This window comes from Nycticebus coucang, chromosome 3 (genome assembly GCF_027406575.1).
Source record: "Nycticebus coucang isolate mNycCou1 chromosome 3, mNycCou1.pri, whole genome shotgun sequence".
Lineage (NCBI taxonomy): Eukaryota > Metazoa > Chordata > Mammalia > Primates > Lorisidae > Nycticebus > Nycticebus coucang.
In genome coordinates this window covers 14,195,487-14,223,082 of record NC_069782.1, presented here as the reverse complement: position 1 = coordinate 14,223,082, position 27,596 = coordinate 14,195,487, and the positions used below count along the sequence as shown (strand labels likewise).

The 27,596-nt window shown below is 45.9% G+C and overlaps 1 protein-coding gene across 3 annotated transcripts in view; it reads right to left on the bottom strand.

Annotated features, from left to right (window-relative positions):
• Positions 1-27,596, bottom strand: part of LARGE1 (LARGE xylosyl- and glucuronyltransferase 1) — a 559,980-nt gene that overhangs the window by 301,128 nt on the left and 231,256 nt on the right. For all 3 annotated transcript variants that reach the window (XM_053583761.1, XM_053583762.1, XM_053583763.1), the window contains 3 exons: positions 26,983-27,284; positions 11,993-12,075; positions 468-591 (listed from right to left, as the gene is read on the bottom strand). In XM_053583761.1, the coding sequence (XP_053439736.1) occupies positions 468-591; positions 11,993-12,075; positions 26,983-27,284 (509 nt within the window). The remainder of the gene's footprint in view (positions 1-467; positions 592-11,992; positions 12,076-26,982; positions 27,285-27,596) is intronic.

The following is a 27,596-nucleotide window of genomic DNA, read 5'->3' as shown; positions in this document are numbered from 1 at the left end:
TTGATCGAAAAAAAAAAAGAGTAAAAGAAAAGGATATACTTACTGTGCTTTGAACTTCTTTCAAAAATAATTTAATTAATGACCTTTACAAATTTTCACAGTGCACTTAAGATCCTCCCATGGCACACCAGTGAGCCGTGGCACCCCAGTTGAAAACCACTGGTCTAGATAACTGCTATATTATAGACCACTTCTAGAGGACATATGAGGCCAACAGGCTCCACCACCTGCAGAAAGCTCCGGTGGACAGAACTGCATAGAACATGTGGACGCTATGCTAATGGAGTTGTTAGGTGATTGCCTTTGAGGATAGAATCAGACTCGGGTGGCAAACAAGCTCAGTTGTACCCTGGACATTTTCAGCTAGGAGCTGAGATTTCTGCCATTGCTACCGTCTGCCAAACCCCAAGTGAGAACAGCTTCCAGCTAGAGGAGCTGAGAGAGGTGTCTCCGCCCTCCGCCTGTACCTTGAGCTCGTCGGCATTGTAGAAGTCCACACGCACAGCGGGCACCATCCAGGTCTGGAAGAGCGTGGCCAGGATTTGCTCCGCGATGGAGTCGGCAATGAGGTGGAAGTGCAGAGGGTTCCGCCTGTGGGGAGCAAGTGGAGGGAGAGTCAGAGGCGGAGGGAGGGCTTGGCAATTCCAGCTGCAAACACACCTCTCCCTTACTGTAGGGCTAGTCTCTAGCAGGAAATGGGGAAGCAAACCAGCGCTGTCACCAAATCAGTGCTTACTGGCAAGGATGTCGAGCTGGAACACAGAGAGGACATCTCATCCAACGTCAGCATTTAGGTGAAGTGCCAGCCATGCACCAGAGAGGGGACAATCGCTGGTGACACCAGTTCAAGCCAACCACCCTACCTGTTACTAGGCTATCTGTGTTTCTGAAAGCCTTAAGTAGAGCACCTGTAACACTCTGGCCAACCTTTACATCCACCACCTGCACGTGTCATTATTAACGCAGAAACACGTGGGCAGAGGGCAGAGCCTTTTAGATTGGCTAGAGCTGGTGAGATGCTTCCTCCATAGCACATGATAAGTTCTGTTTTCTGCTTGTTTCTCTACAAAAGAAAACCACACTTTAAAGATGGAGTTTTCTGAAATGCCCATCATCGACTAGCGGCCTACCCTAACTTTTTAATATTTCTACACCTTTTATTCACTCAACCACAGTCAATCGGACCTAACTGAGGCCAGTTCCAGAATACACAGGGGCATTATGCAAGGGCAAAGCTTCTGGAATCAAATGGAAATGAATGTGGACATTGATTTGTGGGAACCCTAGGCACATCCCTTATGCCCCACAGCAGAGTTTCTTCATTCTGTAAAATGTATGCAGCAACCCTCTCCTCAGGCTGCCGTGTCGATTAAATGAGATAATAAGAGTCACGCATAACATACCAAAAATAAACACAGCATGACGGTAAACAGCAGATTTGCCTCTCCAAGAACTGCTGGGCACAAAGCAACAGGCCAGTTGAGAACTGCCATTGTCAATACCGTTGTGCTACTAAAAATATCATGAACCGCACCACATGGACGGGCACCTACTAGAATAAGGCAAGGTTAGAAATGCAAGAGCGTGACCCGGCCCACCTGACCTCAAGGAGCTCAGGCCGTCCGCGGAGACGGATGAGCTGCAGTTAAATGTTAAGAAGAGACAGAGTAGGGCAGCTACAGGAGAACACAGAGTTGTGCGGAAGGGGAGAAAAAGCAGGGCTAACTCTCGAGTGGTGTGGAGGGACGTGTAACGGAAGAGGATAAGCACCACGTGGAAGGAGGAGAAGGAAGGGAGGACGGGGATGCGATCTGGGATCCTGGAGCAGCAGGAGACGAAGGCCGGGCCCAGGGAGTGCGGGGAGAGGGGCAGGGACTGGGGAGCAGGTGCTTATCCAGGAGTCCAGGGCTGCAGCAGAGGGGGGAGGTGAGCGTGGACAGCGGGCAGCACAGGGAACGTCTGATTAAACAGCGTGGACTTCAGCGAGGTGGAGGGGGGACACAGGACCTGCCTCTCTGCCCTCAACCTCCAGAGCAGTGGTTCCCAAGCCCTGTCCTGACATCCAGAGAGATTTCAGGAAAGCAGATCTCAGATATAGGAAAAAATGGAGAGGAAGAAGCAGGTGACACCAAGGTTCCTGGTTTGGTGGCAACGTCTTCAGGACAGGGAATGTAACAAGAAAGGCACACTGGAGGAAGATGATGAGTTTGGGATGGGGCATATCAAGTTGAAGGTTAGTGCTGCATAAATGAACCTGGAAAACTGTGTCCTCAATAAATATCCCCACCACAGAAAAAAGAAAGCCAACCCTCTTCCTTCCACGCCCCCATAATTCCCACCATCAGAATAGCTGATGATGTACTTTGCATCAACAAGTCAGTGTTAGGGCTCTGTTCTAGAAGGTTTGGGTTAGAACCCTTGGCTGCAGCTCTTTCCTGAGCAATGCTAAGCAAGTTACTACATCTCTCTAGGCCTCAATTTCCTCAGCTTCAAAACAGGAATAATAATGGGATTCAGGAATAATAATGGGGGATTGTGAGGTTAATACGCAAAAGTACCTGGCACATGAACGTGGCCAAGTTTCCATAAATGCTAGCTACTACTATTAACTTACGAGACTGCTATTTTCTGCATCGATTTTTCCAATAAAGTAAGTCTAATTAGTAGCTCTATCCATAGACAAAAAAATTGGTTGAATGAATAAATGTCCAACAAATAGCTCTTAAATATAAACTACAGGTAAGTTTCAACAGAGGCCCAAGTGATGAATGAGCTAAGGGTGCTTTCTTTAGGCAGCCTGTAATCTGGCAGAGACAAAAGAAAAAGAAAATCACACCAGCATTAGAACATGTGCCACTACACTGGGCTGCCACTCGCCACCACAGAGCTTGGGACTGGCCCACTCCCCAGGGAGCTGCCTGCAAAGACTGACTTAGACGGGAATGTACAGGACATTCTTGGAGTTGGCTGGTGCACAACCGTACAGGGTGACTTTAGACGGAGAAGCACAGAAACTACAGGGGTGTGAGGGCAAAAGAGGCTGCTTCTTAGGAATGGGAAATCTAGCAAGTTTCCATGATTCATACTCTAAGAGAAAGAGCCAGACAGGGTTTGGAGGCTCAGCAGGCAGCAGATCCAAGATATAACTGCAGAAAGTTATAACCTGGTCACAGAGCAGTAGTTAGATCAGCGTCGGGTAAGAGGAGCAGGCTCTTAGAGGAAGACACTGCCAACAGTCAGCTGGGGCTCCCCTCTGCCATGTTCTTCCTCTGGTCTATTTCAAGTGCGTCTCCAGCAGGAAAAGTAAATGCAACAAAGAACTTACCCCACCTGTGGGGAGATAATGGGTGTCCGCATTGTCCAGGGGGTCAGTACGCCACATGAGCTTCCCCTGAACATACAGGGCCCAGCCCACATGACCACGGACACCCGGCATTTGATGCTATCTCAGCAATCAAAGGTGGGGAAACCAGCAGCAGCTCATCTTCCTCCTAGCAGGTGACATGCTCAGAGGGGTTCCCCTGGTGTCCCATTTGGATACCACGATGAGAATCTGAGACCATCTAGAGAATGCAGTGACCTTCCCCTTCCAGATCCCCATGCCACAGCACAAGCACCCAGAAACACAGCCCACTGTGGAAGGCCGAATGTTTACCCTGGGATTTAACTTGAGAACCCCACTGCCCACGTGATGGTGCTACTATCAGATCCCACAGGTTGGCCTCTGACTAGGAGATAAGTCCAACTCATGGGGACCCAAGAGATAGCCCCACTGTGGCCACAGTTGAAAGAACATTCTATAACTCAAGACTAACAGCACCAGGGGCGATTACCTCATCCCTCACCGTGTGTGACTTCTGAGTCCCATTTCCCATTTGGTTCCTCCCTCAGGAAGGTGAGGAATAGTTTTAAGGATAGAACCCAGCAAATTCCAAAATCAGCCAAAGACTATGAGTCTACATCCTGTTCTCCTTTGTTCAAAGTTAGATTAGTAAGAGCCAGACAGATGTTAAGGGCGTACGTACACCCAAGTGAATTTCACCAACTGAAGATAATAAAAACTCATTCCGAAGAATAATTTTCTCAATATAGGATTCAAGGCTAGTTTTCTCTTTTTATAACATCTAAAAGAGTCTTTAATGCCAGTCATCAGCTATAAATACATGTTGCGAACATTCCTTGAGGCCCAAGAGAAAAAAGGCTTCTGCCTGGCCAGGCCAGGTTGGGTCCACATCTTAATACAAAGTGGGTCTCACACAGCTCGCCTGTGTTAGTACAAGGTTTTGCTGCAGAGTTCCAGCACTGGGGAACCTGCATTGTTAATGCAAAATGTGGCCTTCTAGTTGTTCAACACATTTTTGAGGGATCACCAGTTAACTTGTGTTTTCCTATCCAAACGCTCTTGACCGATCACAGATGAACTCATGTTTGCCCTTGCATTAGCCACGGCAATTTTTAAAACACAGGGTACTGGAGGATATCGTAAAAGCTTTCTTGACCAAGTTGTGGAGTAATAGCCGGTGACATGGAATAGCCTCTCCATAAAATTGCCAGTCCACAATGTGTTAAGTGTGGCCTTTTGACTGAATCCAAATTTTACACAACAAATCCTTTTATTAAAAGGGGTTCAGAAGAGAAAGACGAAGCTTTCATCACCTCCTTTGGTGCTTAAAAAAGAACAATCTTGAAATCAGTTTGCCGCAGGTTCCCCATCCCCACTCCTACACCAAAGAAAGAAGGAAGCCAGGTTTCCACTTCACTTAATGACCAACGCTCCTGCTGCCTCTGGGTCCCTTCACTGCTCCCTGTTCCAGGCTGGGATGCAATAAATACAGCACTACAAAGACGCAAAGACGACCAGACCATCGCTTCCTTCCCACCTTTCCTTTCTCACTTCATCAAGAATGTGCCACAGTCCCTACAAGGCAAGCTGGGGTCTGTCTTTATTAAAATATCCAAGGATATCTGAGTGGAAATCATCTTGAATTATTGCGTTTACAATGCAACAGCAATTTTAGGGAAAAAAAGAACCTGTGATGGTAACTTGGATGCTCAGTGAATCTGTTGCACTTAGAGATTTAATAGAACTCGTTTCAGAAAAATCATCGCGGCTGGAATGAGGGTTTTTCTGTGTGAACTCCGTTTGAGAGAGGCCAAGCGGCTTTGATAATATGAGACGATTCAAGGACAAGTCTGTATCACGTCAGAAAAGCTCTCCAAGGGACGAGAACAGAGCAACTTCCAGAAAAATCAAAGGCCTGGTGGTACAGTAAGAGCAGCATGGCTTCCAGGTGTGGGCAGAGCCAAGGCTGGATATTTACTCACTTGTGACCTTGACAAGCTACGGAGCCTCCCTGAGCCTTAGTTTCCTCACCCATCTGTGGAGATAATGACACTGCTGTACCAAGACACAGTGATCCATGGGAGGCTTAGCCTGTGAACCATAAAAATTAGTTCTCCTTGGTTTCACATTTATGGGCAAGCCCAAATAGCACAGATCTCACACCTGTTCAAAGATTTTACTTACCCATGCCGTTTTCTTAAGTCTTACTAGAAAGGCTGATCCCCAGGCCTTCAAAACCTTTATTTAAAACCTATACTCAGCACTCAAAAAAAAAATAGGAGAGGAAAGAGGATGGGTGTGGAGAAGACAGTAAGGATAACATCGCCTACAAGTCACCCAAAATGAGGATTAAAACTAAAAAATAAGAATAATGATACTAAAAAAGGTCACTTCATGATGGTGAAGAGCTAGACCCTGAAGCCAGAAGGACTGGGTTCAAACCCAGCTCTGCCCATCCTCTCTGTGTGACCATGAGCCACGACTTCACGTCTGGGTCCCCAGTCTCACAGTCTATACAATGGTGACAGCAACACCACCCACCTCACAGAGGCAGGAGGAGTCAATGCACTAACATGGGGGTCCCCAACCTTTTTCACACCAGGGACCAGTTTCATGGAAGACAATTTTTCCATGGACCAGGATGGGGGTGGTGGGAATTAAATTCTCATAAACAGTGTGCAACCTTGATCCCTTACATGCACAGCTTACGGTGGGTTCCCTGCTCCTCTGAGAATCTAATGCCACCACTATGTGACAGGAGGCAGAGCTCGGGTGGTGATGCCAGTGATGGTGAGTGGCTGTAAATACAGATGAAGCTTCCATTGCTCACCTCCTGCTGTGCTGTCTGGCTCCTGAGAGGCCAGTCCATGGTCTGGGGATTGGTACTGCAGGACTAATCAATGCATCAAAGAGAAATCAATGCCATACTCAGAACAGAGTCTGGTGCAGAGTGAGAGCCACGTGAGTATTTATTAAATACATTAATTACAGGTAAGTTTTACATACAGTCTATCTTTCCACATTCAAAACAAGGCTTTATGACAGACTCACCAAAGCTCCAAGACATACAGTGACTTGCCCAGGGTCACCCAGCTCAACAAGGCAAGAGCAGAATTGTAACCCCGATCTGCTTCTTCATTTTATTCCAAGCCTATGATCCTCCTTTCACTACCTAAACACAGCTTCTGTTTTTTTTTTTGCAATTTTTGGCTGGGGCTGGGTTTGAACCTGCCACCTCCGGCATACGGGGCCGGCGTCCTACTCCGTTGAGCTACAGGCACCGCCCCTAAACACAGCTTCTATGATGACTTTAAGCCTGAATAAGCAACAAGACAATCAGAGGCAGACACTGGTCACACATACTCTCTTTTATCATCCATGTTCTACAAGAGCACAATTGAAGTCTAGTAAAAAAGAAAAAAAACTGCTTGATATGCAAAGGAAGGGAAATAACTCAGCTTCCTCCCGCCATCAGGGCTGCAGAGTCTGAATAAGTAGATCATCCCAGCAAACAAATATCAAATTTTTACAAGCTGATCCACCTTTCTGCCCAGGAGGTAAACACTTAGTTACTAAATAATTATTTCTTTTCTCTGCTTCCTAAGAGCTTGGTTTCCTCGGAGAACGACAATATTGCCCAGTTTATTTGCAAATGAGATTGGAGTTACAGACATTCCCCTAACTTTTCTCTGAATATCCCACCATCTAGGTAACAGGTACTGTGCTATGTTTTACTAGCTAATAAATAAGCCTTTATCACATATACTTTGTACAGATGTTTCTCATCCACCTTTTTTATTCCTCATAGAGGGGGCATGAGGACACGAACAAAAAAATATTCACTGAGAAATAAAACAACATCACCTCCACTTCTACACCCAAACACAACACGAAAAAGTTCTGATTTTTATACATTCCTTGCTAGCCTTTCATCCACTGAACTTTGGCTTTGCAAGTATACACGTGACATACATAGGTTTACATCCTGACATACATATTGTGCATTTTATTTTAATATTTTCATTTATTTTCTACCATAAGTATCGCTTCATGTTATGACATAATTTTATTTTATTTTTATTTTTTTGAGACAGAGTCTCACCTTGTCACCCTGGGTAGAGTGCCGTAGTGTCACAGCTCACAACAACCTCAAACTCTTGGGCTCAATTGATTCTCTTGCCTCAGCCTCCCCAGTAGCTAGCATTACAGGCACCCACCACAACACCCAGGTATTTTTTAGAGACAGGATCTTGCTCTTGTTCAGGCTGGTCTCAAACTCATGAGCTCAAGCAACCCGCCTTCTTCAGCCTCCCGGAGTGCTAGAATTATAGGCATGAGCCACTGTGCCTGGCCAGACATACATTTAAAAACCAAATAAACACGACTTACTATAAAAGGATGTTTGGTCATTTATTATTTTTAAGCATTATCCAATTTTATGATTATAAGCAATATTTCATAAAAGGTATTTTTTGATAGCTGAGTCATCTGTTTAAAACAGAATCCCTCAAGACATCATAGAAGGTCATGGTCTTTGGCACATCCTATGAAATTTCTTTCTAACTGTTTACACCAATTTTCAGTGTTGACATCAGTGTAGAAGAATGTCTATAGCACTCTTTTTTTACTATCTTTTAAAATATAGTGTGCTCACTGTCACCGGGCATGCAGCAGATGTGAAATTGATTTGATGTCACAAAGTAAGCCTTAAATAAAAATTAGTTAAAAATCTTGTCGGAAAATACATCTAATTACTGTAATTAACAGTGAAATCTAAAAGAAGCATCCTGCTCCACTATTATTATATTATTACTAACATTAGAAGGTACTTCATTTGTCAAAGTATTTTATAATCGTGTATTAGTTAATCCCCATAATGTGCTTGTGTGGCGATGATGCTATTTATAACTGGACTTTCTGAGCAGAAAGTCTTTCAAAAGTCCCCACATTGTACCCCTTGATTGCATTAATGTACACAGCTATGATTTAACAATAAAAATAAATAAATTAAAAAAGTCCTTTTGTCTTGATATCTCAACTCATTATCACCGGCATATCAATTCACAGAATAATTCCCATTTGTATAATTTATTTGAGACAGAGGAGGACTTTAGTGGTCTTTGGTCCAAGATGATCAAGCAGTCATTGACATGGGAAGCAGAATTCTTATTACACGTATTAAGACTTTGCTTTCTTTATGAATCCCTATGGCTTCATAAAAGTATGGCGTTCCATCAGCGTTGGTAATAATATTATTGTAATTTTTAAATTTAACATCTTTGTGCTTTCAGCACAGTTATTGTAGGAGTAGAAGTTTATACTCAATAGGAGTCATACAATTTCAACAGCTATTAGCTGATTTTTAGCTCAAGCAACAGGAATAAAATTTCTACATAACAACATCAGAAGTTTTTATGACCTTACAATTCACTGTCATTGAGAAATAGCATAATTGCATATTTATAATCATGCAATTAGCCCTTTCTGAAAAGTGGGCTTTTGTTTGTATCAGGGAGAGACCCAAGTTCTTTAACGGAGACAAGAAGTAAATACATAAAAGGCAGAGAAACAATCATCTAATTCAACACTTAGCCTGCAAGATGCCTGGTTTCCAACAGCAGACGAAGGCTGCGGAACCAGACGGAGCCCTCGGAACTGCACGGAAGCTGTGGCTGTGAGGAAAAGGCTTCTCACCTCCACCTCAGGTCAGAAGACATTGGGTTGAGCCAATGTTTTGGATAAGTCGGATAATGCTTAAAAATAATAAAGGACCAAAGAATGGTCATTCTTTACTGGGCATTTCCCACTTCCTCCTCAAGTGTGCAACTGACATCACAATTCTAAGTGAACAGAGCCACCAGGAAGAAGGGACAGCCCCCCCACTAACTGATGCTGTCATAACATAGGTGTTGCTCACTTCTCCAGTGTCCCCGGCCCCACTCCAGGAGGGCAGTATGTTCCATGCTTGGCTCACCTGCCGGCTCACTACATAGGCACATGGGGTGGGCCCAAGCAAAAGAACCACACACGTGAGTTCAGTTGAAATGGGCAAGCTAATAAACAAATGTTTCACACCGAATAATTTCTGGGGTGAACTGATTCATAGCAAAAGCTATCTGATACAGAAACTCATGTCTAAAAAGTTATTATGACCTGGTAAAGATCACTCAGCTATAGAACAGCATAAATGAAACTCAACTATATCTGGAATGGATATATTAGTTAACAGATTGAATAAATATTTTCAGGGTCTTTACTGAGGGACTCCCCCAGATTGACTTGTTAAACATGCAAACATTTATTGAGTATATGTCAGGTACTTTGCTAAGGTATTAGGGATATAGAAAACTACTAGATGAGTTCTGTCCCAGAAGGGGCCACATCCTACGACGGAAGACGCATATCATGAATAGATAAATATAATTCAACGGGCTAATGATCGCACGATGCACACAGGGTATTGTGGGCTGCAGACCAGAAGCCCCAACCCAGACTGAGGGTTGCAGGGGGCTTCCTGTTAGAGATGCCGCCTGTGCAAAGTCTTACAGGGTCAGAAGGAACTTGCCAGTCTGGGGGTGGAGGAAAGGTACAAGGAAGACAGGAAAGGGCATGATGAGAGATGATGAGTGCAGGACACTTTGTGGGGTGCCACAAGCAGGTCAGAGCTACCAGAGCATGAAGTCTGAGCAAAGAGAGGCGAGGGGAGGGCGGGAGGAGGGGGATTGGTGGGCTTACACCTGTGGTGCATCTTACAAGGGTACATGTGAAACTTAGTAAATGTAGAATGTAAATGTCTTAACACAATAACTAAAAAAATGCCAGGAAGGCTATGTTAACCAGTGTGATGAAAATGTGTCAAACGGTCTATAAAACCAGTGTATGGTGCCTCATGATTGCATTAATGTACACAGGTATGATTTAATAAATAAATAAATAAAAAAAAAAAAAAAGAAAAGAAAGCTCTGCAGACAGTGACCTCGGCCCCTGGGATCTGTGGGCCACGGTAGGGCCTTGGTGAGGAAAAGCCACAGAAAAGGTTTAAGAAATCAGATCTGCCTCTTTGAAATTTTGAAATGTCATTCTGGAATTAGAAGGGATGGAGCTGAAGGGTAGAAACCAGGGAGGCAGGAGGGACACGTGTGGGTGACAGGACAGGTTGAGCTGAACTACGGCAGCCACGGGGGGGGGGGGGGGACAGACAGAAAGTGCTGGAAGTGAAAACTGCCTACGAGGGAGACCGTGGGGGGTGACTCTAGAGGCGGAGGGAGAAGGTGGAGGACATGAGGAATCCCAGTCCCCTGCAGCGCTGGTAGGTCTTGGCGTCCACTTTTCTTCCCATCTCTGTTCATGCCACTGACAAGTGGATTCCAGTGCAGAATGTGACCCTCTGCTCAGGTGAATGCTGAGAGCTTTTAGTAACTATCCCTACTATTGAGAGCCTCCTGGATCCTGACTTGGGCACCTGGTGCATTTACATCCTGTTGGCTACACCTGTGGGTAAGCTTCATCCAAACCTTGGCAAGAATGTTAGAACACAGCCATGGGCACTGGCTGGAACTGTGGTCTGGGGAAAGCACTGCAGGGTTTCCAACCTTTGAGCTTCTCCATCCAACCTTGGAAGAAGAGTAGTTGTCTTGGACCACCCATTAAATACACAAACACATGCATAATTTGCATGATCTCTGACACACAGATAAGCAAAGAAGTCCTGACAAAGTCTGTATGTGGCCTGTGGGCTGCAGACTGGACACACCTGAAGGAAGCCAGGAGAGCTTAACGTGAAGAGATGATCACGAAAGGCTTTAGCACTTCAGGAGGAAGCAGGACCAGCCATCAGTATGGTTCCAGGGGGATCCACAGGGACCACTGGACAGCACCAGTGGGTTCGGAAGTTTCTGTTGAATGCAAGGTGGGACTTCTGAACAGTCAGAAATGCCCAGAGGTGGAAGGCCATGCTGGATAGAGTAAGCAATCTGTATTAGTTTGCTAGGGCTGCTATCACACGACACGTTCAATGGGTGGTTTAAACAACAGAATTAATTCATCTTCCCACAATTTTCGAAGTCAGAAGTCTCGGATCTTATGCAGCCTCTGCCCCTGGCTTGCAGAGGGCCCTTTCTCTCAGTGCATGTTCACATGGTCTTCCCTGGCTACGTGTGTACTAATCTTTTTTCTCTAAAGGACATCAGTCATATTGGATTTTAATTTAATTACATCTGTTAAGGCCCTATCTCCAAACACAATCCTATTCCAGGTATTATTAGGGGTTAAGGCTGCAATGTAAGACTTTTGAACGAATACAACTCAACACATAATACAACCTGCCAACGAGGATGGGTAAAAAGAGAGAGAGGTCTGCTGAATGCCAAGCAGGGTACTCTGATATAGATACAAAAGCATCGAATTTGTGACGTCCTTGAAGGTCACTGTAGTTCTGAGGACTACAGTTCTAAACCTGGCAAGACGGCCCCTAGCCACTGCTACTAAATACTGCTAACACAATCATCTCTCCAAGGTTTCAGACAAAAATCACATTCTCATGGCAGCTTGAATGACTGATGAGAAATTCTGCTTTTATTTTAACACTTCCCCAAGGAAATATGCAGGGAGTGACAGACATCAGCTCACAGAGCAAAGAGTAGCTCTTACCTGTGAAACAGGACGGACTTGACCAGGGTGACGACATCCCGGCTGGCGTTATATCCGGCACAGACGATAGCCACATGGATTGTCTGGGAAGAAAGGCAAAGGCGGTGAATGGTCAGAGGTGGAAGAAGGCCTTGCTGGTGTTTCAGATCACACAAAAAAGAAAAATCGCCCCGATTTCTTGTTGGGATCATTAGAAAACACAGGGCACAGTCTGCAGCTGTGGAAAATAACTCAAGACAGTTTTATTAAGGCCTTTTTAATCGGTTTATGGAGCTATCATCATTTGGAAACCATTAAGGCTCTTTTCAATTACATTTGAGGGGTGAGAGAGACAGTGACTGGCTCATACAGGCAAATTGTGAGTCCCCTGCCTGCCCCCAAGCTGGGGGACACTGACAACTGGTAAAACAGAGAAGAAATAGGCCCTGAAAGGAAGCGCTGACAGTCAGGGATCTCAGGCTGGGAAGCGACGGCTCAGAGTTTGTGAGATGTTCCCTGGAGACGTCTTGGGTTAGGGCCAACCTGCTAGCAGGGCTGAAGGGGCTGATGAACACCCACGTGCCCTGCCTGGGCTGTTGCTCAAAGAACTGAAGACGGCAGAGTCCAAGAGCACCCTGTGAGTCACCTCCTCCGAGCAGTCAGCAGCATGGCCTCAGACATGAATCTCTAAACCCAGGTGACCTTAGGAGAGCTGCAAGGTCAGGTGAATCACTGCCACTTAAGCACCGTGACAAGTGTCTTGCAGGATGGTGACAGAGTGGAACACGCTGCCTGGCATCTCGTATTCCAATCAAAGCAGAAAAAAAATACCCTGCAGTCCTGAGCTCCTCACCCAGGGCACCTTGCTGTGCTGGGACTGGATTACAGGTGACAAAGATGCTCGTCTCTTCACACTCTCAAAGCTACCGGGCAGGGCAGGGCTGGCATCTTCGGGCCAGCTACCTCCTGCTGCCAGTACACTTCCTATCTTCTTCTCACACCATACAATTGTCATTCTCTGAGTATGGCCTGACTTGACAAAGAGTGGAGAGTGCGGCTCCAAAGCATCCCAGACATCCCAGATGGGAAATCATCCAGCCTCTCAGAGAAGGGAGGGTTTACCCCTCTCCAGCTGGTCCCTTCCACTGAAGCACGGATGGACCTCCCTGCATGGAAACCTGCCTCCTAGAACGCATTCCAAGCTGTGTTCTGTGCTGAGGATGGCACCCAATATTTCAATTATAGGCAGGGCCCTTGGAGAGGTGCTGTTCCTTTTCCAGAACTACTCACAGCCCTCAGTCCACGGCATGGCTCCCAAACTCGCTAATATCCTGACCGCCTATTTCAAAATGAAGTCCTGATATCCTGGTCACTCCTATGTAGGCTGTTTGTGACAATGACCTCTGGATCCAGGGCCCTTCACCTCCTCATCTTCAGGCATCACCAAGGAAAGTTTACCCATCAGGGACAAATCATCCAACAGTCTCAAATCCACACCCATGATCTGTTTAATTCCAACTACCTTCACCCCACCTTGCCCACCTACTCCCGGTTGCAGAAGCTGGACCTCAGCTTCATCCAGAACCACTTTTTTTCTCAGAAGTCCTAGAATGATGGGCTTTCCACACTTGCAGGGTTCTCAGAGCCCCACATCCATTCCACCTGCAACTCTACCAGCATCAAACCCCTCCCCCATCAAACCCCACCTTGCACCCCCCCCCCCGCTCTCTGAACCATCACCCCCTTGACCCTCAGGGCCCTCGCACTCCCTGACTCCCCTCCAAATGCAGACCCCCAGTCCAGGTGGGTATTGCAGCCGCCCTTCTGGTTCTATACCAAGAAAGAAGAGGAGGGGTGCCGCAGAGGACCAAGAAGCACCAACAGCACGGTGCGCCAGCCCTCACGAGGACCAGCAGACTCAGTACACACGGTTCTATGAGACGGGTACAGTGTTATCATTTCAGTGTCAGAGATCAGGAAACTCGGGCATAGGGAGCTGGAATTCGAATTTGACAACAGAGATTCTTAACCCTGGTGGGTGAAGAAATACTCAAGATTTAACATATTCTCAGACCAATGAACTGACAAATCTCTGGTGCTCAGGATTTTCAAATGAAGCAGCTGCCAAGAAGGGGCATTTCACCTTCCTCCCCCACGACCCTCAGAATCTGGATCTGGAGACGTTCTTGATGATGGGGAGTGCTGGCGTCTAGTGGGTAGATGCCAGGGACAGCGCTAGCCATGTTACCGTGCACAGGACAGCCTCACAGCAAAGAACTACCCTGCGCCCAAGGCCAAAACCAAGGCTGTTAGGAAACCCTGTGTTAGGAGAAGAAAAGGGGTCAGGGAGGAAAGAGCAGGGAGAGCTCAGATCCCCGTGGCTTTCCGCATATCTTAATTTCTCCACCTATAAAATGAAGACGCCACTGCTTACCTCTGGATAATATCTGCAAAAGACTCAGGATGAAAGATTGTTCTGCAGATTCAACTGTCACCATTTAAACCAGGAAGGAAATGAATAGGGAAATGCCTGCAGATGGGAAACACAACCGGGAAGGGGACGAGGTCGGGGCAAAATGTACCGAATCGGGCTCTTATGAATCGCAAATATTTAAACACACAGCCTCCATGATATCAAACTTTATCTTGGCTGCAGGGTTCAGGGATTTTTTAAAATAGGCCCATCAAATGTAAGCACAAGTGCGCACATTCTCAAACATTTTACATAATTTTCCAATCGCTTTAGTTTCATTGGATACACCTGCCACCATGAATAAATTCATCATCTGGAGCCGTGGCAGCATAGGCCCTGCTACCCAGGAAGGCAGAAAATCAGAGTGTCATCGAATATGCTCTGGGAAGAGTTTTAAGTGGTCCAAACTTTTGTGGGTATAGACGTGAACCGTGGGAGTGAGGCAGGGGTTGGAGTGTGGAAAAAGCGGAGGAAAAGAAAGAAATGTTCCTGGAAACTGCTGGGTCCCAAAAACGGTCCTGTCATGAAGACATTGGTTTTTGGAGCTATGAAGTCTAGGTTTCCAAGTTTCTTGGTGTGTAGATTAAAGAGGGTCACAACCGCTCCAAGGACACTGTCCCCCCATCAAAGGACAGGGTATGAATTTCACATTCTGGGACCACCAGCCCCTTCACTCAGGTTTCTTCTCCATACGGAGAAGAGTCACACATCACTTAACAATGGGGGTCAGTTCTGAGAGTTGCATCCGTAGGAGATTTCTTGGTTGTGTGAGCATCATGGAGGACTCTTACACCCCTAGATGAGGGAGCCTACCACACACCCAGGCCACATGCTGTGGTCTCTCGCTGCTAGACACAGCCCTGTACAGCGTGTTACCACACTGAATACCACAGGCAGTGGTAACTCTGGGCTAAGTATCTGTGTGTCTGAGCATACATAAACACAGAAAAGCTACATGCAGTGTAAGAGATAAGAAACAGGGCACCTGTATAGGGCACATGGGGTCTGCAGGACTGGAAGTCTCTCTGGGTGAGTCGGTGAGTATAGACCTCAGAAACACCGTCCGCCCAGGCTACAATATGTTTCTAAAAAATGTTTTCTTTCTTCAATAATAAATTAACCTTAGTTTGCTGTAAATTTTTTACCCCATAAACCTTTTCACTTTTAAATGTACTTTTTAGATACAGGGTCTCGCTCTATTGCCCAGGATGGAGTACAGTGGCTATTCACAGGTGTGACCCATATTACCCCACAGCCGTGAACTCTTGGGCTCAAGTGACCTTCCCGCTTCAGCTGCCTAAGTATTTGGGATTATAGGCTCAGACTATGCCTAGCTCTTAACTTTTTGACTCATTTGTAATGACACTTAGATTAAAACACATTACACAGCTGTATAAAAATGTTTTCTTTCTTTGTATTTTTATTCCATAATGGTTTTTTTTTCTATTTAATTCTTTTTCTTTCTTTTTAATGATTTTGTTAAAAACTAAGACACAAACACACACATTAGCCTGGGTCTACCCAGGGTCAGGACCATCAGTCTCCCTGTCTTGCGGCTCCACACCCTTCCCACTGGGAGGTTGTCAGCAGCAGGACCTGCCTGGTGCTGGCACATTCCAGGACAATCATGCCTTCTTCTGGAACACACCTCCTGAAGGGCATATTTGAGGGTGATTAACGTTACCTTTCCTTTTTTAAATGTGTAGAAAGAGTACACTCAAAAGAATAGAAAGTATAAGAAAAGATAAAACAATAACATAGACATTTGTTACCACATTCGAGTACTCTGCACAGAACGTAGCTGTGCTGAGCTGTGTTTTTATTCCATTGGCCGCACAGGTGTTTACACCAGCACCACCATACACGCGAGAGGAACAGGTTGACTGTGGCTACCATGTCACCAGACAATAGGAATTTCTCGGACACCATTATAATCTTTCGGGACCACGTGGTACATACCTTCCATCACTGACCGAAATACTGTCCTACAGCACCTGACTGTAGAAATATAATATGTTTCTTTCCCTGCAGTAACGTGTGGATGGAGGATGGGAGGATGTTCTCATTTGTCCCTCAAACTCACCTTCTACCCTCTCTAACTTGTTCTGTGCCCTGAGAATCTGACCTTTACAGACCAAATTAGCTGCTCCCCTTCTGCCGCTGGCTTCTGGTTGAGTTTGGTGAAGGCAGGCACCTGCAGGGGGTCTGAGCTCAGACTTCTCTGGCTCCCGTCAGGGGCCTGATCCCACAGTTCCAACTTGTGTTGGGCTGCTGAACACCTCCGGCCTTGCTATACCTTTAGGCCTTAGATTGCAGTGACCCTTTTGGGGGGGCAGGGGCATCACTTCGCTGGGTGGGCTCCCATAACCCTGAGCATGCTTGGGTCTTCCACTTAACCCTTCCGGCCCTTGTGTACAGATTCTGTGGTCTGCCAGGACCTGACCGATGCTGGTCACCCTTCCTCGGCACCCCACCTGCCCTGGTGGCTAGAAGGAAAACATGGAAGACCTTTGGGCACTCAGACATTTGCTGATCCCTAAAGGGAAGGGTGCCAAGGTGACAAGCTTGAGAGTTTATACATTTTATTTATAAGTTTTCAGAAGGTTTAAAAAGCTCTTAAGAGTTGTAGACCACAAAACCTCTTTCTGAAGGAAGCTTTAAGGCTTCCACTCACTTCCTCTAGTCCTGGGCACAGTGGCCAGTTCCCCATGAATCTCTGCGCCTGAAGGTACAGGTAACATAGTGCCTGAGCAGTGGACTGGGTTCATTCCTGACACCCTGTGGTCAGAGGTGACCTTTATTTTAGAACCTCTAGGAAGAACTCATGACATCAATGTTTTTAGAGTTGCTGGTGTCCTAGGCAGTGGGCTGGGCTCAGAAGCATATAGGTAAATTACACAGTCCCCGTCTCAAGGGTCAAGTGCAGAACAGCCACCAAGCAGGTGAACCCAGAGGGACTGAGAAGGCTCCCATGACAGCGAGCTCAGCATCCTCAGAGTCGCCCACATCACCCCAACTGAGAGGAAGCAGGGAGAGCGTGTGATAGGAGGAGACATTTCAGGGACTAGACCAGCGCAGCCTGTCTCCCGGGACATTCAAGGACAGCCGGGACTTGTGACTCAGTGCTTGTCAGGCTCCGTGAAAACTGAAAAAGAAAGCTCTCCGTGCTCTGTCCTCCAGGAAAAAATCCTTAGAGGGCCTTCTCTTGTATAGTGATGTGGGGGAAAATAATTGTCCCAAAAGAAATTCAGACCTAGCTAAGGGTTGACGGGCAAGCTGTGCCCCTGGCAGAAGCCATCAGTGTCCTGGCAGGAGTGTTTCGTGGACCCACCTGGCCGGTGATCCCTGCAAGGCACTCCCCACAGGGGCAGGAGTCACTGAAAGCATCTCCTATCAGGAACACTGAGGAACGGAGGGGACATATTTAAGTGAACATTGGATATGCTATGAAAAAACAGGCTCAGCCTGGATTCTGGACTGCAGCAGTCCCGGGGTGGGGAGCAGGCAAGGACCCCAGAGGACAGAAGCTGCACGGTGGCTAGGGAGAAGCAGACATCTGGGGACAGAGAGACAGCCTGAGGGTCAGAGGCAGGAGCAGATAGCGTGGAAGCCCTCAGCAAGAGTGGAGGGACCCGGTTTGAGCAACAACTGTAGAGCTAAACAGCTACGTGACCTTGGAGGAGTCAATCCCCTAAGATCCTTGGGCTTCACTGGCCTCATCTGTGAAATGTAGATAAAAATAGCCACCCCACTGGGCTGAGTGAGGATTAAACCAGCCAGTGCGAGAAGACGCTTGCTAATGTTTCCTGAGTGAATAAACAGCAGAAAGAGACGTTACTGAACATCCTCCCAGCTCAAGTCTCATCAGTAAGATGGAGGCTCAATCCTCGAGGGGGTGTGAGGACAACGAAAAAGCAGCTCTGAAACACCCTCCTGCATCAGAGGGAGGGAGCTGGTTAAAACAGTGTGGGGCTCCCAGCTTCTGCTGCAGGAGGCATGGAAGGGCCTGGGAAGAGCCTGTACCCGGGGCCACCACAGGCCCGGGAGCTCTGAGACCCGCAGCTCCAGCTACGGTACTTTGATGCGTGTCTGTAGTACAAACTCAGCAGATGCTGCCTGTGATTATTTTGAGAGCGCATGAGAGTGTTCAAAGAATCTATTTCCAATTCCTCTCAAGTAAAGAACACACTTCCCTTCGCTTGGTGAAGATAAGAAAAGGCCGAGCTCTTCTCCCAGCTACCCTCACATGCCCTGAGGCCTGGGAATTCTCTAGTCTTGCAGGGAGAGAAGAAAGGGAAAGAGATGGTCAAATCTATCAAGTATAGAACATAAATGTCTTAACACAATCAAGTAAATGAGGTAAAAGCTGTATTAATTAGTTTGATTTAAACACTCCAAATTGTATAAAAAAATCAACACATTGTACCCCACAAATGCATAAATGTATTCATGATCCATGTGTATGTGACTTAATAAAAGGAAAAGAAAAATAAAACTCATTAAAACAAAACAAACAAAACAAAACAAAACAAAAGACAATGGGTGTGGGCTTCTCCCAGACAAAGAGGAAAGCCCTGGAAATCAGGAGAGCTGGACAGTGGCTCCAGTTCTGCCTGCTGAGTAATTTGGGGGCAAGTTACTTAACCTCCCTGATCCTCAGCAACCACCTCTACAAAACAAGGGGTGTGGAAATTCTATACACTGAGTTTTGCTAACATCCAAGATTTTCCAAAATTCACGATGAGGACAGTGAGACACTGAGCAGAGAGGTGACTTGCTCAAGGTCTGGGGCTGAGCCAGTCAGTGGCAAGTCAGGGGCTGAATTCAGAGCCCTGCTGATGCCACAGTAACCTGCCTCATAAAACACATAGCAAGTATTAAGATTTAAAAAAATCCACACACACATAAAATCATCTAAAATCATCTTACAAACCTCCAGGTTTACACCTTTCTCTCTTGGGAAACCACTGACCTATGACTGTCCACTCTGAATACTGGACCATGGATCCAAAGACAAAATTATTTCAACCCTGCAGAAAACAGAAGCCAGTGCTCTTCCTGACTCTGGGAGCCAAGCCTTCAGCGGATCGAGGAGGGCAGGGAGAGGCCCAGGGGTGGGGCCTTGTGTGAGAACAGGAAGACCAAACATCCAGGGGTGTCTTGAGCGCCCTTGCCACCATCCAGGCCCAATGCACGGATGACGAATGACAGAACCACCCAGCAGTTTCCGTAATGCATGTTCCTGACCTGTTTTAGGATTGATTTTCTTATGTTATGAAGAACATAGCCAACTGAGGAATCAGAAACCCAAATTTGACACAGAAAATATAGTAAGGGGTGTGACACTAGTTTGGGGGCAGGTCAACAGAATAACCTTCTATTATTCTCTGTGGACACAGACAGACCCCTCCCTGGTGCAGGTCCACTGTCCAGTGACAGACAGCCTAAGACTGACCCAGCACGGTCGGCTGTGTCATGCTCCTACCTAGGGGGACTCCGCATGAGCAGCCTGATCTAAAAAGTCCACAGACTCATTCCACAAATGTCAATTGTGCATCAAACTTAATGGCTGACTAAGCTTTTTGCTTTGGGAACATCCCTTCACTTTAGAACACCCTGCCCCTTCACCTCACCTATATCCAACTCTTCCCCACGTGTCAAGACATAAATCCACCTCTCAGGACCTCAGTTTCCTCATCTATGAAGAGAGGATAATAAACGTCCCAACTTGTTGTTGGAAAGAGTAACTGAGATGACTCATGCAAAGAAAGGGCTTAGCGCCTGGTGCTTTGGCAAGTACTGCACATGTCCGCAGTCACCATTACCAATAATAATAACTAGTATTGTTAATAATAACCACCTTTATTACAAAGAGTTTGCGGCTAGCCGAAGACTCTACATTTGAAGTCTGAGCCCTGGATCTCCTCAGGAATCAGGCATCAGGTTCCCTCTTCCTTTCCTCCTCCTTCCACCTTCACGTGAGCTTGGGAACAGTATTTCCTCATCGCTGAAAGCAAAGATTTCAAAGCTGCTCAATTCCCTCTGCTCTGTCAGATGCCGACCCTGCCTTTCACCTCTCCCCACACCAGAGGGTAAAAGACACAGGAAGGAGGAGAGGAGACCCTAGATCCATCGTCTGAGCTACAATAGCAAGTCTGTAACCAGGGACAAGAACCTGTATTTTTCTCGGCTTTAGTTTCACCGGGTTTAAAATGAAGAGGGTCGCATCTTTCTTTGTTGTTGTTCTCAATGGCACAATTTCTAAAATAAATTTTACAAGAGAGCCCGATTTACAAAGCAGATTCAAGAGAGGGCTACCTTGGGGTAAGCCACAGGAGACTGCCAGGGATATGGCCCCTTGCTTTGGCCATGGAACAGGAGCCAGACTCTAGACTGTCTCCAAGATCCCTACCAGCTGGTTTTCATGCCCTGTGTAGTCTTTCCTACATAGTATCAAGGTCAGACTGTATGACCAATAGAATTCAGCAGAAGTACCAGTATACGACATACAGGGTTAGGTTATAAGATGCATCGTGGCATTTGTTTTCTTTCCTATTTAAACTGCTTACTCTGGGGAAAGCTAACTGCTAGATGGTGAAGATACTCAAGGATTCCGATGGAGAACGTTCACATGGTCCTACGGAATGGAGGCCTCCAGCCGTGCCCTTGGACTACCTTTGATGCAGAGCCTTCAGCCCCACTCAAGCCTTCAGATGACGGCAGCCTGGCACACATCTTAGCAGCAGCCTCCCTAAAGGTTCAAAGCCGCAATCCCCAAGCAAGCTACTCTGAGAATCAACTTCTGATTTACAGAAATTATGTGACATAACAAATGCTTGATGGTTTCAGCTATTACATTTTGGGGGTATCTTGTTACCAAGCAGTGAATACCTAATACACTCAAGGAGGCTACCTAAGACAACTCAGATTTCAACAACCTACGGCTCTGAAAATCACAAGACAATCCTACTAAGTTCCTTCCAGCTATTCACTCTCTAATTCCAAGGCCTATCAAGAAAGATATTCTAGTGAATTTACATCATTGAAGAAGCTCCAAAGAAGACATATAGAGTTAAAGAAATGTGAGTCCACGTGTTTTAATGATATCTTCCAATAGCAGTATGCAACAGGGGAAGACTGCTGGCAAACCCCTTTGTGCTGAGTTACTACGCAAAGTCCCTGCAAACGCAATAAAAAAGAAAAGCAAAACAAAACAAAAAGACAAAAAGGAATAAAGAAAAGAAGTCGGTCAAAATACTGTGGGAGTAATATTTGGGGAATAGTGAGGGGCCCAAAAGATGCGGGTGAGGGGTACCAAGATTTAGAAGTATATTGTCTTCAGCAAAATGCCAACCCCCCACCCCCCACTGACATAACAAATGCAACCACACTCTGGAAGGAAGTTTTAAACAACCCAACTTCTTTTAAAAGAACAGACAGATCCTTGTTTAGATCCGCAGAGGAATAATCACCGCCATGGACCTGCTATAGCCCCTGAAGAGAAAGATGACCCCCATGTCATGACTGGTCATCGTCAAGCCCACAGAAGTGAGGCACTTCCAGGCACACAGTAAGGACTGCAGCCCAGCAGCTGAGAAGAATGTGGGTCCCAGAAGCAAACGGCCTAGGTTTAAAACTGAGCTCCACCTTCTCCTAGTTGAGTGACCTTGAAAATAATTATGTAATCTTTCCTAGCAGTTTTCTAATCTGCCACATGAAAAAAATACCGTGTGTGGATTATGTAAGTATATTATATTTATGCTTTATGTAAAGCTTTAGCATATGTTTGATACATTTCAAGGGCTGGTTAAATCTTAACTTTTATTACCAATACACTACCATTGAGAAATGAAGTTCATTTTTAAAAATTTTTTTTATTCAATCATAACTGTATACATTTATGGGGTAAAATGTGATGATTCAGTACTGTATACATTTATGGGGTAAAATGTGGTGATTCAAATGCAAGGAACGGAAGGAAAGATGGAAACTTTTTTAGGGATGGTCAGACATCAGAAGGCACCATTCATCCACTTTTCATAATAACAATATCCATCATGGCAATTTTAAAGTACAACCACAACTTGCTTGACCCTCCTCCCACTGAGAGATGGCTGTATACTGCTGCTGAGCTGCCATGTTGTGGGGAAGCCCAGAGTCATCTATGCAGAGAGACCACATGGAGAGACCCACAGCTATCACCCATCACTCTAGCTTCAGCCACAAGCGAATGCTGACGATATGAGGGACCTCAAACCAGAACCACTAAGCTAAGCCTCTCCTGAATCTCTGACTCACAGAAACCACAAAAGCTAATAAAATAACAGGTACTGTTTTAAACCATTAAGGGTTAGGTGATGTTCAGCAGCAGCAGAGAAGTGAAATGTCCATAATAAGGCCATGTGACACTCACACGGAGTTAGTGCTCCATGTCCCCACTGTCTTGTCTCCTCCTCACAACTGCACTGGGAAGAACCTGCTATTATTCTCATTTTATAATCATGAAATAGACTCCAAAAGGACAATTTAATTATCTAAGGTCACATATCTGATGAGTAGCAAAGGAAAGACCCCTGTTCAGGAATTCTGGCTCCAGTTCCAATGATTTTCTTTTTTCTGCAGTACTATTGTAGACTCTCAGAATAAACTTGAACCAGAAAGGGAAGAAAAATACACATATCCGAACACACATGTGTATGAGTAACAATCAAGTAGGATCATTCTTTTCCAACTAACAAGACACACAGAATCCCAGCCTTCACTGAAGCAGCACTGCCCACACAAAGGAAATAGGCAAGAATAAAACTGGCAATTATCCGAAAGCCACACAATTAGCAAATGGTTAAGGCCTAGAGAGGGACAGTTGCTTCTATCTCCAGATATTTCAGTTGACAGCCTGGGCATCATTATAAAGGAGTTTTCAGAAATCCTTGTCATACCCCTGAGAAGTTTCAGTGTAACCACAGGTGACGGCAGCATCCTTGGTTTTATGGCCTTGCACTCTGACAGGATGTCAAGATGAGCTTCAGCACTTGTAACCAGAAAGTTCCCTGATAAAGGGAGCTTCTATTTTCACTCCACTGGTTTGACAGTTCTTGTGTGCGTCTATGGAATTTCACTAAAATCTTTTAAGACACCAGGGATGGAGAGAGAATTCTCCTGCCCATGAGTATGAAGCCAGCACCTCATGGTAAAGACGCAGCCATGGTACATCACTTTGAAATAAGACAGCAGCGTTCTAAGACTCTCAAATGCATCTACAGACGCTCTGGACAGAACCAGGGGTTCATGACAGAAGAATTCTACCAAAAAGACCTTTTTAAGGGTCTAAGAAGTGATGTGATCAAGAAATACAGAGAAAGAAAAGACAAACAAATAGATAAAACCTAAGCGTCCAATGGAAGTCACAAAACTCAAAAAAAGTTACAGTAAGAGTCAACAAGTTCAAGGCCTGAATTTGTATATTGCTCTTTTACATTTCAAAGGACACAGGGACAAAGAGAACTGCATCGTTCATATGTATTGTGCCTTAAAGCAGTGGTTTCCAAATAGTCTGTCCTTAACCCCATGTTCTTGGGTTCTACTCCCAGAGACTGTCTATCAGCAGGTCTGGGGTGGGTCCCGTGAATACACATGGTTGGTATGTAATCCCAATGCACATCCAAGTTCAGGAACTGCCCATGGAACAGACAATGTGACCACAGTAGCAGAACTCCAAAATGTTACTGGAGAATATGGCCTCCTTGAATGAAATGTGTGTTTTTCAGACGCCCTTCCATCTAGCTGGCGGCTAAGCGAGGCCTACAACTGAGCTGAGCCAGTGAGATCTGAGGAGCCGAGGTGTGAAACTTCTAAGACAAGTTCTTTAAGGAAGGTCGTATGTCCTGCTTTAATGCTCTTCTTTCCTGCTGGCTGGAATGTGGACAACACAGCTGAAGTTCTGACAGTCATTATGGACCATGAGATGACCTGGGAAATGTCAGTCAGACAGGCTGCAAAGGGAGATGAGGGAATCTCACATCCCAGATGCCTGGCTACTGCGATGGCCTCCAGACACCTTACAGAGAAATAAGATGCAAATCTTGCCTAAATCATTGTTGCTTTTTTTTGTTCACAACTCCCAGTGAAACCAAAGGCTTATACAACGAACTACTTTGGAGTGTCCCTCAAGTTCTGATAGGCATTGTCACCATCGAAATAGTCTGAGGCAGGACTGGGTTAGAATCCGTGATTTGCAAATGAGGAAACTGAGATACAGAAAAGTGACATCACTTGCTGAAAGCCACAGAGCTATTCAGCTAGGAATAGAGCCAGGATTTAGACTCACGACTCCCAGCTTCAAAAGCCAATGGTCTTCTGCCTACACTGTTTTGCAGGGGATCTGGGGCAGGAGCCCGCTTCTGAAATAGAATTTGTACCTCCTAGAAAACTGAGCAGGGGCGGGAAGCTGCTAGCTTGCAAGACTTCAGGCGTGGAGAGAAATCTCCCAGAAAACACAACTCCTATTCTCCCCCTGTCATACTTGTGCCTTTTTTTTTCTTTTCCTTTTCTATTTTAGTTCTTTAGGTAGACCTGAGTCACAATACTGTAAATACACATTATACTTGTTGGAAAAAAAAAAAATTTCCTCACCCTGGGCCATCTCACTCTAAGCTACCAACATGGCTGTGACCTACTACAAGAAAACCTGCAAGAAATCAAACAGGACTTGGCTAAGACAAGAACAGAATCTCCCCAAATTAGGGCCCTCCGCAGAGCAGCCTAGATCAAGGGACGTTGTTAACCACACTAAGTCTCTATTTCCAGAGATGTAAAAATAGAGATATTAAGTAATACAACCAAGTGATGGTTGTTAAAGACTAAAGGGAAGTGAGCAGGGCATCTGTCATCAAGGCTGTATAAATATTCAGCATTTATTATACCCGCACATTTCTATTTCTTTATGCTTTTGGTATCTCTTCTCCAACCTTCCACTACAAAAAAATGAGAATAAGAAAGAGACTTTTGTCTTTTTTCTTCACTGCTCTTTCTCAACATACTGAACAGCATGAACTATATAACATGGGTATGATAAATGTCTGTAGAATGAATAAACAAATGATGGCGCACCAGCACCACATGTCCCTGGCCAGGTTGTCCAGGCTTAGCTGAGTGACCAACTCACTGTGCCCTGAATTCTTTCCTGCTATGACAACACGTGTCTCACATTTTTACTACTCCCATGAGGTCTTCCTCCTTGGATGCCCCCTATCTGCCTTTCTACACTTCTCTACCAATCCATTCCTCAGCTCAGAAACCATGAGAAAGCCTACTGTCCTCAGGGGTTCCTTGAGATCGCCTGAAGTCTCCTCCCTCACCACTGAACTTGTACATCATCACGGAAGGAGCCCACTGTTCCTTAGCGACATTCTGGATCTCATCACCAATATCACTAATGATCCCACTCACAGGAACAGCATATACCAGTCTGCAGTGTTCTCTCTTCTCAGGGAGTTTGAAGTCTAACATCCTTTATTCCAGGAAATGGTAAAAAGAAACAGCAGGTAATATCGATATTTAACTAAAAATAATAAAAAATTACCCATAATTTTGAAAATGGACCAGGCACCAGGCACTACTCAAGGCTTTATACCACCATCCCATTTAATTCACAAATATTCCACGAGGCAGGTATTATTTTCCAAAGTTTACTGATGAGACAGCTGAAGTTCAGAGAGCTTGGTTAATTTGCTCAAGTGCTCACAGCAGAAACCACTGAGGCTGGGATAGGAACTCAGTCACGTGTGTGTCTCCAAAGGCCTTGCTCTTAACAGACATATTCTAATTTCTCTCCATGGCAAAAAATGGAAGAAGTGGAAAATGAGCGTGAATGTTTTTGTGTATTTTTGGTGCACACATAAGCTTGGATGCAAGCCCATGAGGGTGGCAGGGGCAACAGAGAATTGAAAAGTGTTCCAAATTTCCAAAGAGTTGCTACAAAAGACAGCCATACGCTAAAAGGGAGGAAATGATATTTAAAGCCAAGAAAGTTCCAATTACTGTTCAGTTAAGCGATGAGTCTCTGCTCCTGGACTACAGAGGCTGTTGGTAGGGTGAAGTGACAATGAGGCTCAAGGGAACTTCCCAACAGGGCCACAACTCCAAGTGCACCATTCACACTACAGTCTAAGTAACATCTACCCCCACCCCAACACACACATACATTCCCCAGGGATGACAACTAGGTGTAGTAACCCTGAGCATGTCAAAATGAACCAGGAAGAAACAAGGAGTAGGTTCCATCACTTAGCTCCTCTTAGTATCTCTGTGGATTGGGTCTTCTTATCCCCCATTTTTCAGGTGGGAAAACTGAGGCTTGGAGAAGCCAAATGACTTTCCAGGCCATTCAGCAAAGGCAGGGAGGAACACTGGCCAGAGTCAAGAATGCCAGCTCAGTCCAGGTGCCTGGCTCTGCGGAACTAGGAGGTGTTTGCCAGGTCTTGGGGGGGAAACAGGACTTTCGGGGCAGCCGCCTCCCCGGGCTGCTGGTGCCCTTTACCTCGCACTTCTCCACGACCGGCTGCTGCCCACACTCGGAGCTGTTGCCCGCCACGATGCCAGCCCGGAGGTTCTCGCTGTCTCCAGTACCCTCCTCCATGGAGTAGGTCTTGGAATGGTTGCCTGGGCGGTGCGCTGGGGCCCGGCCCTGGGCCAGGCTGAGCTGCCTGCGGAGGGCGCGATTCTCCTCCTCCACCTCGCGCATGCGCACCTCCAGGCTCTCGCGCTCCCGCTGGCTGGAGGCCGTGTACCTGGGGCTGTGCGCCTGGGACTCCAGTGGAGACAGAGACACCGGCTTCCCATCTGAGGGTGCAAAGACCAGGGAAGAGTTAACAGAGGTGACCCGTGCTCCCAGACCCCCATGTACCCCAGACCTCCATCACCACAGAGAGAGGCTCCTCGCACCCTCCCGTTTTTAAGGGAAAGCAGATGTTACACATAAATGCATCCAGACTGAACCTGAAACAAAGTTGGGAACAGAATGACTTACCATGGTGATGAAAACTAATGTGCTTTTTAGAGAAGACAGTCATGATAAAATTGTTCCTAATTAAATGCACTGTCTTCCTGTCCTTGCTTGAGTTATTTCTTAGATGTGCTTAACAACAAAGGATT